Genomic DNA, 13,781 nt, shown 5'->3' with positions numbered 1-13,781 from the left:
CACCCTTATCATACAGCCGAATCACCCAACCTGATATCTTCCCAACATTGCACGCCACTTAATCAATTTATGCTCAAGAATAGCATGCCTCTTCCAAGTATCCAAACCGCCCCAATTCCCTCCAAGGAAGAATAAAAAAGGAAACACCAGAATACTACTCTATTATTGAAGATTTGCGCCTAGAGTGTTTCACTCCTCACCCAGCTTGAAAGATGCCTTTCCGCCCAGATAGCCCCGTCGAACTTCCCAATGGTTGTCTAGTGTGTGGCTCGCACCACCTCGTCGTCTGTCCTTTCTGCACTGTTGATTATAGTTTTATGGAAGAAATATTGAATGAGGATCAAGAGGCATCGGAAGACTCCCAAGATTCTCAAGATGAAGATATGAGCGACGAGGAGAGAACATTTGACGACATGACACGACTCAGAGTCGGCACAGGACGCGTGATTCCCACAAAATTCCACCCTCGAAACACCAGGGATACCCCCCAGTCACTTTTCCCACCTGGAATCTGCACTAATGCCTCCCCAAATGTATCCCGATTTATTCATCGAACCAACCCCAAACAATTTCTCATCTACACAGACGGTGCATGCTTAAACAACGGCGGAGCTAACCCCAAAGCCGGTTGTGGCATTGTTTTCAAACCTGACGATGCTGGCTACTTGCGCTTTCCTCTTGAAAACGAAGGGCCTACTGGTGAAGCGCATCCGCAAACAAGCAACCGCGCCGAATGACGCGCCGTTATTGCCGCTTTGCGATTCCGGTTCTGGACCGGTGAAGGGTTCAATAGTCTCGTGATTGCGACGGATTATGAATATGTTGTTGAGGGTGTTACGTCCTGGGTACGCGGATGGATAAGGAGAGGCTGGAAGACAAGTATGGGAGCAGCGGTTAAGAACCGGGACCTTTGGGAGTGCCTACTTAGTGAAATAGAAAAATGGGATAGCAATGACATGGAAGTCAAATTTTGGCACATTCCGAGAGATTGGAATACGGATGCGGACTATCATGCCAGACATTCTGCTTCTGAGGATACACGAGGCGGCTTCCGGGATATTAATGGCATACTTGTCTAAACCCCTGTGTTTACAGGGTTGAACATCAGGCTTTGTAATAAGGTGGCACCTATGGGCCTTTGATCTGTGGATATGTTAATACTACTTCGCCTACCATACCTGATGAGATATGTTATCTTCTAGTCAATTTAAGGGTGCAAAACGATCGACTATGAACAGTTTGACCAGTTAAGGCCATTCTTAGTTTCGGATTTTCTCGAAGCTCATGACAATTACTACCAAAAGGTTTTATGATATGCGGAGCCATTGTCACTTTTTCTTTGAAAAATGTAGTCCAGTCTTTCATATCAAGCAAGGAAATTATCAGGTTCTTGATTGCACAGCTCATGGAAATGGAACACAGGGCTATCTTCTGTTTTTTCAATCTAACTTCAGGAGCTAGAGGCGTTGAGGATAATACAATCCAGACGTAGTAGGGTGGGTCAGTAAGAACGTTGGACTCTAAGATTAAACATTTACCCCTTATATTCGGATGGACGGTCAAAATCATGTGCAATTTTTGAAACTATCGCTGTTGAGCAAAATACTAGCCATCAATATCAGTCCAGGAAAGAAGAAGGATAAACGCAACATATTGAATCTCGGCCATTTCGCCAATTCCCAACAAAGCCTGCCTTGCAGTCCCAATCCTAGCCCCAAAAGTAAGAAAGCTCTCAGCACCAATATCCATACACAAGTCAAAATGAATCCCAGCTTCGTATTTGTTCGACGTATTGCAAATGGAGTTTCCATCGATAGGGCAAAGGTTGTTCAAGGTAACTTTTATAGTCTTTTCTTTGATGGGGTTTCCACTCATGTCTGAAGTGACGGTGATCTCCCAGCAAGTTCCGCACTCTGGGCTTACTCCCTGACCTGCCGCCAGGCTGTATTGAGCCTGGCTCAGGGCAGCACTGATTCCGGACTGGTTGGGCTGGCCACAGGCGTTCGTGGTCATGGCGCAGTGGGGAGAACCCCTAGTATCGCCCTCGCTGTAGAGGGTGAAGGTAGCCTTTTCTGAAAGATGGTGAGGAGGGAGGAGGCGATGAAAACGGCGAACTTCATGGTTAATTTTTTGATTGGTCAAGTGCTTGAGTTGGCCAAATTTGCGAATGAAGCCTGTGTGTTGGGGAATCGGGGCGAGGACCATGGGTGGGTTTGAAATTCAGCGTTCACGTCTTCTGCGGGATATGAGGTCTAACCCTGTTTCCCTCAGACAATTGCCTCGATGTTGAGATAGGATCTTTAGAATTTTAGGTCCATATTTTCCATTATTCCCTGCCACTGCCCTAACCACCTCTTCAGAAACTGGCAGATTCTTGTCTTGTTGAAATAGAATCGCTAGGATCTCAGGTCCACAAAATCGATTACCTGCCGCTGCCCTGACCACCTCTTCAGAAACTGGCAGATTCTTGTCTCGTTGAAATAGAGTCTCTAGGATCTCAGGTCCACAAAATCGATTACCTGCCGCTGCCCTGACCACCTCTTCAGAAACTGGCAGATTCTTGTCTCGTTGAAATAGAGTCTCTAGGATCTCAGGTCCACAAAATTGATTACCTGCCGCTGCCTTGACCACCTCTTTAGAAACTGGTAGATTCTTGTCTCATTGAAATAGAATCTCTAGAATCTTAGATCTAGATTCTCTAGTATTCTCTATCGCTGTCCTAACTATCTCTTTAGTTACTAGAAGATTCTTATTTTATTAAAATAGAATCTCTAGAATCTTAGATCTAGATTTTCTAATATTTTTTACTACTACTCTAACTATTTTTTTAAAAATTAGTAAATTCTTATTTTATTAAAATAGAATCTTTAGAATTTTAGATCTAGATTTTTTAGTATTCTCTATTGCTACTTTAACTATTTTTTTAAAAATTAATAGATTTTTATTTTATTAAAATAGAATCTCTAGAATCTTAGATCTAGATTTTTTAATATTCTTTGCCACTACTCTAATTATCTCTTTAAAAATTAGTAGATTCTTATTTTATTAAAATAGAATCTCTAGAATCTTAGATCTATATTCTTTAGTATTTACTATTACTATTCTAACTATCTCTTTAATTATTAAAAGATTCTTGTCTTATTAAAATAGAATCTCTAGAATCTTAGATCTATAAAATCGATTACCTGCCGCTGCCTTAATCACCTCCTTAGAAACTGGGAGACTGTTCCCTCGATGTTGAAATAGGATCTTCATAATTTCAGGTCCATATTGTTACGCCCGGGGCTTTGTTGTCAAGTCTAAGACCAGTTAGCGGACCACGTTTCGAGGGTTATTAATCTAAAGTCGTTCTTTGATTTCCGTCGTTGTCGGATTACAGTCTAGAGAAGATAGAAGTTATTACTAGACTTCTATCGATACTAGACTGTTATTAATACTAGACTTTTATTAATACTAGATTACCATTATTATAGAGATATAGTTAATACAAGACTACTATTATTATAGAGATATAGTTAATATAAGACTACTATTAATATTAGACTCAAGTCTAAAGAACTAGATCTATTAAATATATATACTTAATAGTTAAAAAAGTATAAATAAATTAAGACTAGTTTTATTACTAAAGATAACTCTATAATAATAATATATATTAATTATAAAAAACTAAACTAAATATATAAATAAATATCTTTATATATCTTTATCTATTATATTACTATTATAATTTTTTATATTAATAATATAATATATTTTATTAGTACTATAAGCTTATTATATTATTAATATATTTAGTTATATCACTACTATAATATATATAATTTTATTATAGTAATTAATATTAGTATCTATAGCTCTTTCTAAATAACTACTAAATAAATAATTTATTAGATATTTTTTACTTAAAAATTAGTTATTATTATTCTATTATTATTCTATTTTATATATCTATCTTTAATAAGATATACTAGACAAGAGTCTATAATATTATTTCTTTTTTTTTAGACTTTTATTCTTAAAAATATAAAGTTATAGTCTTATCTAAATAAAAGATATCTATTTTTAATTTTTCTTTTATCTATATTCTAACTATATCTTTTAATTCTATTTATAAATCTAAGCTTTACTAGCAAATCAAAGACAAGGGATTTTAAATAATATTTTCTTATAAATATTATATTTATCTTTACTATTCTTATATTAAATCTAAAAATTCTAGTTATTATAATAAATATATAAAAGTAAATAGTACTTTTTATAAAATATCTAAATCTTTTTTTTTTAATACTAAGTAAAAACGGCTCGTAAAAGCCTAGAATATTATTAAAAAAAAAAAAAAGATTATTTTAGTAAAGCTTCTTCATTTATAAAAATAAAAATAATTATTATAAAAATATATAAATAATTTTATTACGCACAATATTAAAGAAATTAAGAAATTTAAAAAACTTAAGTATTAAAAATAAAAAAAATATAAGATATAGAAAAAGTTGCGCTATTAAAAAACTATAGTTTTTTATTCTAGAGCTAATATATTAAATAATAATATTTAACTAGCCGTAGTTTCTAGATTAGATTTTAGCTTAATTTAACTAATAGATAATCTTTTTTTTTAAATAAATTTTAATTTTTTTACTAGTAGTACTGTTAAATTAGCTAGTAATAGTCTATTAAATTCTTAATAGATTTCTATAAATTTTTTAAGATATTATAATTCTTTTACTTTACTAAATAATATAGTTTTCTATTAATTTATTTATATTTTAATATTTTTTCAACTTTATATTCTATTTCTTCTTTATTAAATTTAATATTTTTAGTAATTTTAATATTTTCTAATATAGATTTTAATAACAAGATATAAAATATAGAATATATTTTTTTTATTAAGTCTAGTAATTTTAATTAATAATTAATATTATTAATTTATTTTTTAATTTTAAATAGTCTAATTTTTTAATAGTTAAGTTTTAAACTTAGTCGCTTTATTTTAATATTTTTATAGAATAGAAATATTTTCTTTCTTTTTTTAAAGATAAATCTTTTTTTATAATATCAGTTATAGTATATTGCCGCGCGATAATTAAAAAATTTAATATTTAAAAATAATTAATTATATAAATTTTTTAATTTTTTAATTATTTTAATTATTTTTTTTATAATAGATTATTTATTTTTTAGTTTTTCTACTATTTTAGCGTAGTATCTATAATTTATATAAAAAAATATTATTTTTATTATTAAGTATTCTATATTATTATATATAAACTATATTATTAATAATAGATTTATTTAATTATTCTATTAATAATTAATATAGTATTATAAATATTATTTAATTATTTAATTTATTTTTTTTATCTAATTATTTTTTTATGAATAATATACTGTAGTTAACTTCTAATCTATTTCTATTAAATTTATAAATAATTACTAAAACTTTAATATAAATAATTTATTTTAATTTAATATAATCTTTTCTAGTATTCTATAATAAATAAAGATATAGTTAATAAATAGATATATAAAATATATTATATCAAGTATTAATTTACTTAATATTAAATAAATATATTTAGTAAATTAATCTATTATTACTATTATTATATTCTATTCTTCTAATTTAGATAGTAATTTTATAAAATTAATTATAATCTATTTCTAAAATTTTAAAAATATATCTAGTAATTGTATAAATCTATATAATTTATATTTTATTAGCTTATTTCTAATATATATTTTATATTTATTAATATATTTTTTAATTTATTTTACTATATTTAAAAAATAATAGTTTCTTATAATTTATTTTAATATTTTCTTAATTTTAAAGTATTCTTATATCGAGTTATTATAGTATTTCTAAATAATTATATTTTATAATTTCTAAAAAACTTAAATAAGATTTCAATAGTATATAATTCTATCTTTATTTTATATAAATAATTTATTTTTTAATTTAAACTTTTCTATTAGTACTCTATTTCTTTTATTTATCTTTATAATAAAATAATAAATTAGATCTTTAATTTTTATAGTTACTACTATAAGTATTTATTTATTATATTTAATTAATCTATTTTTATATTACTTTAGTATTATAGATTTAATTATTTTTTCTTTAATTTTATAATTAAATTTTTAATTTAAAACATTAACTTAACTATTCTCTAATCTTTTATAATATTTAATTTTAAAATTATACTATAATAATATTTTAGTCTATTTTACTTATTTTTATATAAACTTTTTTATAGTTATAAAGTATATTAGATTTTTATAATCTAATTTTATAATAATCTAGTACTATACTTTTTCTAGATAAATTTTTTATTTTTTAAATATTAATACTATAGTTAATAATTTTTTATTATAGATATTATAATTTAGTTTTACTTAAACTAGTTTTCTAAATTTAAATATTATTAATTATAGTTTCTTATTTAATTCTATTTATATTATTTATATACTAATTATATAGTTAAATATATTAATTTTAATAATAGTTTATTTAATTAGATTATATTATACTAAGATTAGTATAATAATAATTACTTCTTTTATTTTATTAAATATATTTTAATATTTATTTATTTATTTTTATTATTTTAATTTTTTAAATAAATTAAAGAGTAGTACTAGCCTATATATATATTAATTAATAAATTTTTAATAATAGTTTAGTAATCTAATAAACTATTATAATTTCTTAAAATTAAATAATTTTAATTATTCTTAAATAGTTTTTATTTTTTCTTCTTTTACTTATATTTTTTTAATAGATATCTAATATTTTAAAAATTTAATTTCTTAGACGTAGAATTTATATTTCTTTAATTTAAGTTATATTTCTATTTTTTATAGTTTCTCTAGAATTATTTTAATATATTAAATATATTCTTCGAGATTATATAAAAAAATTAGAATATTATTTAGATATATAATAATAAATATATCAAGAATTTTTTTTAATACTTTATTAATAAATCTTTAAAATAATACTAATATATTAATAAGTTTAAAAAATATAACTAAGTATTTAAAATATTTATATTTTATTTAAAATATAGTTTTCTATTCTTTATTTTCTATAATTCTAAAATAATAGTATATATCTATAATATTAAGTTTTATAAACTATTTTATTTCTTTTATTTTATTTTATATTTCTATAATAAATAGTAGTAAATATCTATTTTTAATTATAATTTTATTTAATAGTTAATAATCAATATATAATTATAATTCTTTTTTCTTTTTAAATATAAATAATATACTATATTTTACTAGACTTTTTAATAATTAAATTTATTTCTTTTTAAATTTATTTTTAATATATTTTTTTAGAGTTTATAATTCTTTCTTTAATATTAGATAGATTTATTTATATATTATTTCTTTTTTTTTTTAAATAAAAATAGTATAATTATATAGTCTATACTCTAGTAATTTATTTATTTATAACTATTTAAATAATTCTTAAAATCTCTAATATTCTTTAAATAGACTTAATTATTTTATAAAGTTAACTACTAATTTCTAAAAGTCTAAAGATATTTAAAAGTTACTATTTAACTTTAATAATATTTAGTTTATTTTTAATAAAAAGTACTATTTTTTTTCTAATTTACTTTTTAGTATTATAATCTCTAGTTATTTTTATTTATTTATAAATATTTATTTTATTAATTTAATTAACTATTTCTTTTTTAAATATTAGATTACTACTATAATTATATTTTTTATAGAATTTCTTTTTATAATAATTTAATTACACTATTTAATTCTTTTATTATTAGTATATTTATTAATAAAGATACAGATACTATACTCTATATATAATCTTTTTAAATAATAGTAATTATTTAGATAGAGTATTCTTTATTTTTAATCTATTATTAGATTATAATTTTTAAGCTATAAGATTTTTAATACTATATTATATTTATTTTCTAAAAATATAATATTAAAAATTATATTTTTAATATATTACTCTATAACTATAGTAATAGATACTATTTTAACTAAAATTTAATTAGTTTCTAATTTCTAGCTATCTAGTTTAAATAAAGATTTAATATTCTTTTTCTATTATTTTTTAATCTTTATATCTTTTTAATATTTTAGTAATATAAAGTTATTTATTATATCTAAATCTATTATTACTCGCGCTGGTTTTTTGTTAATAATAATAATTATAATAATATATTTTTTTTATTTAATTATAGTAAATATTTCTTAATTTATATTATTTTATAGCTAAAAATATACTATCTATTTCTAGATATAATAGTAAATATAACTATTATTAAAATATATTATTTAAAAATAATAATTATATATTAATTCTATTATATAATAGTAATATTTATATTCTTTTAACTAATAATATATTTCTTTATATTCTTTTTTTACTCTATCTAGATTAATAAATTTAAATTTTTTATAGTACTTAAATCTATCCACACTATATATTTTATATATAATTAGATATTTATTATATTACTAATAATATTTATTTTAATTTTTAATATTTAAATTCTAGTATTTATAATTCTAATATAGACATTATTCTAATAATATTTTAAACAATTATAAAAATTTTCTTAGATTTTATATAATTTTATTAATTATATTATTTATCTAATTTATAAAAATCTTTTATTTTTATAGTGGCTTAATCTTAATTTATTATATTTAATATAGTCTAGATACTAGTATTTTTTATTTTAATTATAGTAATACTACTTTTTATAATATATTAATAAATATTATAACTTATTAATATATATCTTTATTTTTATTTTAGGAATTTTCTAGTATCTTAAATATTTTAAGAAATCTCTCTATATTAAGATTATAGCTAATCTATTAAATACTATACTCTTTATTTAAGAGATTAATTTTAATTAAAACTTAATTTAATTAATTAAAACTTAAAATAGACTTATTATATTAATTAGTATTTTTAGAATTATCTATTTTATTAATTAGTATATATTTTACGTGTTCTTTAATTAATTCTATAATAGTCTTATACTATACTTTATTATTAATTTATTTAAATCTATTAATTTTATTATTTATATAGTCAACTAATTTATTAATTTTACTTTTATTAAATTATCTATACTATTACTTAGTAGTATTCTATAGATTACTCTAATTCTAATTAATATATAGCTATATAGTTTAATTAATATAAATAATAAATTAATCTAATATAATTTAATTATTATTATTTAGCTTATTTTCTCTATATTATTCTATTTCTTCTATTAATAAATCTATATTAACGTTAAACTATATAGCTTTAATTTCTTTACTAATCTTATCTATATTTAGACTCTTAATTCTAATAGTATAATAAACTTCTTTAACTTAATTATTAATAGTATATATATCTACGATAGTACTTAATTATATTAACTTCTTATTCTTAATTAAATTTAATTATTAAAATAATCTACTCTATTATTATTAATTACTTTTTTTTTATTAATAGTCTTTTAATATATATTCTATTTTTTTATAATTAAAATAAAGCTTTTCTTATTTTTAACGCTCTTTTTTCTTTTAAAAAATATTTTTTAATTAGTCTTTTTCTTTAGTAACGTCTAATTCTATAGATTACAGACTATAAAAATCCTAATATTCTTAACTTTATAATTATATATATCTTTTTTTATTTATGTTATATTATTTAGTGCGATTATTTCTTAATATATTATAGTTATTTTAACTCTTTCTTCTTTAATTAAAATTATATAATTTATTATTAATTTTAACTACTTATTTAATTATTTTATAGAATATATCAAGTCTTTCTATCTAAATAAGCTTTTTTTAGATTTTTAATTTTAATAACTTTTTAAACTTAGTAATATATATATCTTTATTCTAATCTAAATAAATAATAATTTATATAAAATCTAATACTAATTTACTAATAGATTTAGTATATTATAGTTACTAAAGTTCTTATTCTACGTTCCAAGTTATATTAATATCTTTAAAAATCTATTTAAAATATCTTTTAAATATATTAAAAAATACAAAGATTTTTTTTATTTCTTTATTTTAATTCTCTTCCGCTTTCTTATAGTATTCTTAGATAAATAGTTTAAACTAATTAAACGCTCTACTAATAAGATAAATAGAAATAAAATAGATTTTATTATTATCAATTTCTATCTTACTATAATTAACTCTAAAGTACAATTCTAGTTAGATTAGAAACTTTCAAAGCTTACTACACTATCTATTAAATAATTCTAGAATTTTAATTTTAATAGTCTTAACTACTAGGCGTATCTCTAGCCAAGTAATTTACTTCTAGAGTTAACTAACTATTTTAATTAATTAAGTAGAGATTAGAGTTGCAGCGAGTATTAATATTAGATTACTAGTATTAGAGCTAATAACTATATTCTTTCTACTTACTTTTAAAGTTATATTATTATTTTAAATCTAAATATAATTTAACTTATATAGACTAATAATTAATATATTATATCTAGAGTTTTATTATTAAATCTAAGATTAGTTAATAGATTATATTTTAAGAATTACTAATCTAAAGTTATTCTTTAACTTCTATTATTATTAGATTACAGTCTAGAAAAGATAGAAGTTATTACTAGACTTCCATTAATACTAGACTACTATTAATACTAGACTTCTATTAATACTAGACTATTATTATTATAAAAATATAGTCAATATAAAATTACTATTATTATAGAAATATAATTAATATAAGATTATTATTAATATTAGACTTAAATCTAAAGAACCAGATCTATTAAATATATATACTTAATAGTTAAAAGAGTATAAATAAGTTAAGACTAGTCTTACTACTAAAAATAACTCTATAATAATAATATATATTAATTATAAAGAATTAAATTAAATATATAAATAAATATTTTTATATATTTTTATTTATCGTGTTATTACTATAACTTTTTATATTAGTAATATAATATATCTTATTAATACTATAAGCTTATTATATTACTAATATATTTAATTATATTACTACTATAATATATATAATTTTATTATAGTAGCTAATATCGGCGTCCGTAGCCCTTTCTAAATAACTATTAAATAAATAATTCATCGAATACCTTCTACTTAGAAATTGGCTATTATTATTCTATTATTATTCTGCCTTGTATATCCGCCTTTGATAAGGTGCGCTAGACAAGGGTCTATAACACATATCTTCCACTCCCTGCCACTTCCTTGACCACTTTTTCAGAGACTGGAAGGCTCACTCTTTGGTATAGCAGGAAGAGCTCCGTGATAATACAGTTATGTGATATGTCACCACTTGTTGCAGCTATTATTGTTTCTTCTGAGATTGGTAGGTCATTTCCTTGGTGCTGCAAGATATTTTGTGAGAGTGTCTTCGTAGGACTTTCATCTTCATCTCTCCACCTCCTTATCCACCATCTATTTTCAGCTGCGGAAGCCTCAGCCAATTCTTTGGCAATTGAATCTTTTGTTCCACTTTGGCGGAGTATTTTCTCTATCATCTTGGTTTTGAACTTTTCCTGGTTTAATACAGTCAACGCAATATCTACGACGGCCAGCATTATATGTTTCAGTCTTTTTTCAGCCTCGAGTTGCTCTTCTCCTTGAAGAACTAGCGGTGTATCCATGAGTAGGACCAGAACTTCAGGCTCATCCTTACTTTCTGTTTTAGCCAGAGGAGTTTTCCATATGAGGGGAATATCGAATAGACCCCGCATAGAAGTCATTCCCTCAGGCCTCACTGTTGGACTCTTTTCGTGTTGTCTTTGTTGAGGTGTCACTGCCGGTGTGATGACGGCAAAATGGTCTTTGCACAATCGTATAATGCTTGGATTGGAAGCCCCTTTCAGAAGGCAGATGATATCGCCTTCCTGGATCAACGCTGCAAAAGCCTGAGACTCCCAGCTAGTTTCCCAGCGATATTGATAACCCAATGACAAAGCAGTATAACTGAAGAGGACCTCAATTTTTTGTTTGCCAACCCTAGAAGCGTTCTCTTCAACAGAGTTTATAACGCCTAAAATCCATCCTTCGCTTCTCATCAAAACTGTCTCTGTTTCAATAAATGCCTCCACTGAACATTCAGGGAAGATATAATTGATGGTCCGCTTGAATACCTCCTTCCATGGGAGGCTATAGTTCGGCTCTAGGGCAGCTGTGATCGGGTCGGCACTCAAGCCTAATAATGCATATACTTTGTCATGCTGCTTGGCCGCGTTATGGCGATGATACATGCCAATGAGCTCCCCTATAGATATGAACCCGCGTGAATTAAGCTTATACTCTGGTCGATAAAGCGCACCACGTATGAGATGAGCAACAGGGCCAATCGCGCTGAGGAGGGCCGAAGGAAGCCGTAGTCTGCTAAGTCCCTCGCAGAAAACATGTCCGTTTATAGAAATAAAGCCACACATGACATAAACACATCGTGCGACACCAACTTCTTGAAGCACCTGTTTTTTTCTGGTTAGTATTGGCTGTTTCCACTGGTGATTGAGCACTATCTTACCCATATACGGCTAAACCAATCTCGTTGTAGCAACCGCAGACACGCATCATAGTTTTCCGAAGTGTTCAAAGTGGAGTTTGTATATTGTTCTTCTCCCCGACAACGAATTTCTTCGAGCGCTTTGTCGCCCTCTTCGGCAGCGTCTCCAAGCCAGACAATAACGCATTCAGCCTGCGCATAAATCATCCGCATAAGTGGGATTTGCTTGCTTTTCTCATATCCCTGATCTTCCTCATCCTGGTTGATACATATTGCATCAACCCACAGTATTCTTTCAAATTGGCGGTTTCGGAGGTGTGAAAGTGCGGCATGAAGATTCGCTGTGATATCGAAAGTACAGCCGTTCAAAATGATGGATTCAGGCTTCGCCTCACTTCCCCATACATACGAAAGTGCCTGATAAAGGTGCGCTCCTGCGTATGTGTTCGATAAATCATAGTTGAGCAGCTCACACTGTATTGGAGCACTCTTATCATTATGCGGCAAAAGACGGATCATGCGAGTAGTATAAGGCTCTTGCGGAAGCGTTGGGTACGTAAAAGCGGGCGGGGTGGTATGGGAGGTACGTTTTCGTTTTAGAGGCATCTCGGTGTAAAGGTTTTCCTATACTAGTGTGCACTGATTGTGGCTGGAGTTCATTCGGCGTGAGCTCATCAAATCTGCGCAAGTCCATCTAGTTTTATGATCCAGGAATATTACAGCCTTGCAAAGGTGCTGAGTTGGCATGTCTAAAGAGAGCGGGGAAAAGGGCAAATGTGGCTGAGTCGGTCCATCGGGGGTTGTGTATCTAAAATCGACACTAATGAACTCGTACTCATACTAAGTGACATGTCACATGGTGCAGGGTCTCTTATATGCAGTTAATAAATAAATCTCCATATCTAAGGTTGTCGACCTAATATGCACTTGGTGGGGAAGGTCAGCTGACCAGCTCCGTATCATAGCGGCATTGGAGCATGAAAAACATATATATCTCTTTATGCGTACCCACACTATTACATATGAAGTCAATCTGAGACATTGGTATTCTCCTCTTGTAGATTTCTGTGGTGTTGGATGTCTTGTACCATGGTTACTTCTTACTACCAGAGACCTCCAGCAAAAGTTCCTCCTCCGAAAACTGTGGAACGATGCGAGCAGGCTGCTATTAACCCTGCTAGCCTCACCTTGCATGACCCGTATGGAAAATATGATGACTTCTTCAAGGCACATACTGGATTGACTA

General features: G+C 25.9%; 3 protein-coding genes across 3 annotated transcripts; 1 reads left to right on the top strand and 2 right to left on the bottom strand.

Moving 5' to 3' along the window:
• Positions 1-212: 212 nt before the first annotated feature.
• On the top strand, positions 213-1,452 carry F9C07_2264787 (putative ribonuclease H1; the record flags this gene model as incomplete). The annotated part of the gene is made up of 2 exons (XM_041287700.2): positions 213-699; positions 784-1,452. The coding sequence occupies 2 exons, from the start codon at positions 213-215 to the stop codon at positions 1,077-1,079; spliced, it is 783 nt and encodes a 260-aa protein (XP_041150828.2). The 3' UTR covers positions 1,080-1,452.
• A 153-nt stretch (positions 1,453-1,605) lies between these two features.
• Positions 1,606-2,205, bottom strand: F9C07_2111199 (uncharacterized protein; the record flags this gene model as incomplete). The annotated part of the gene is made up of 1 exon (XM_041287705.1): positions 1,606-2,205. One exon carries the CDS (start codon positions 2,203-2,205, stop codon positions 1,606-1,608), a length of 600 nt encoding a protein of 199 aa, XP_041150829.1.
• Positions 2,206-11,129: 8,924 nt separating this feature from the next.
• F9C07_2287752 (heterokaryon incompatibility protein-domain-containing protein) lies at positions 11,130-13,405 on the bottom strand. Its single transcript, XM_041287707.2, has 2 exons — positions 12,557-13,405; positions 11,130-12,500 (listed from the first exon to the last, which is right to left on the bottom strand). Exons 1-2 carry the CDS (start codon positions 13,139-13,141, stop codon positions 11,223-11,225), a joined length of 1,863 nt encoding a protein of 620 aa, XP_041150830.1. The 5' UTR covers positions 13,142-13,405; the 3' UTR covers positions 11,130-11,222.
• Between the last annotated feature and the right edge of the window lie 376 nt (positions 13,406-13,781).

This window comes from Aspergillus flavus, chromosome 8 (assembly GCF_009017415.1).
Source record: "Aspergillus flavus chromosome 8, complete sequence".
Lineage (NCBI taxonomy): Eukaryota > Fungi > Ascomycota > Eurotiomycetes > Eurotiales > Aspergillaceae > Aspergillus > Aspergillus flavus.
This window is presented reverse-complemented; position numbering and strand designations above follow the sequence as displayed.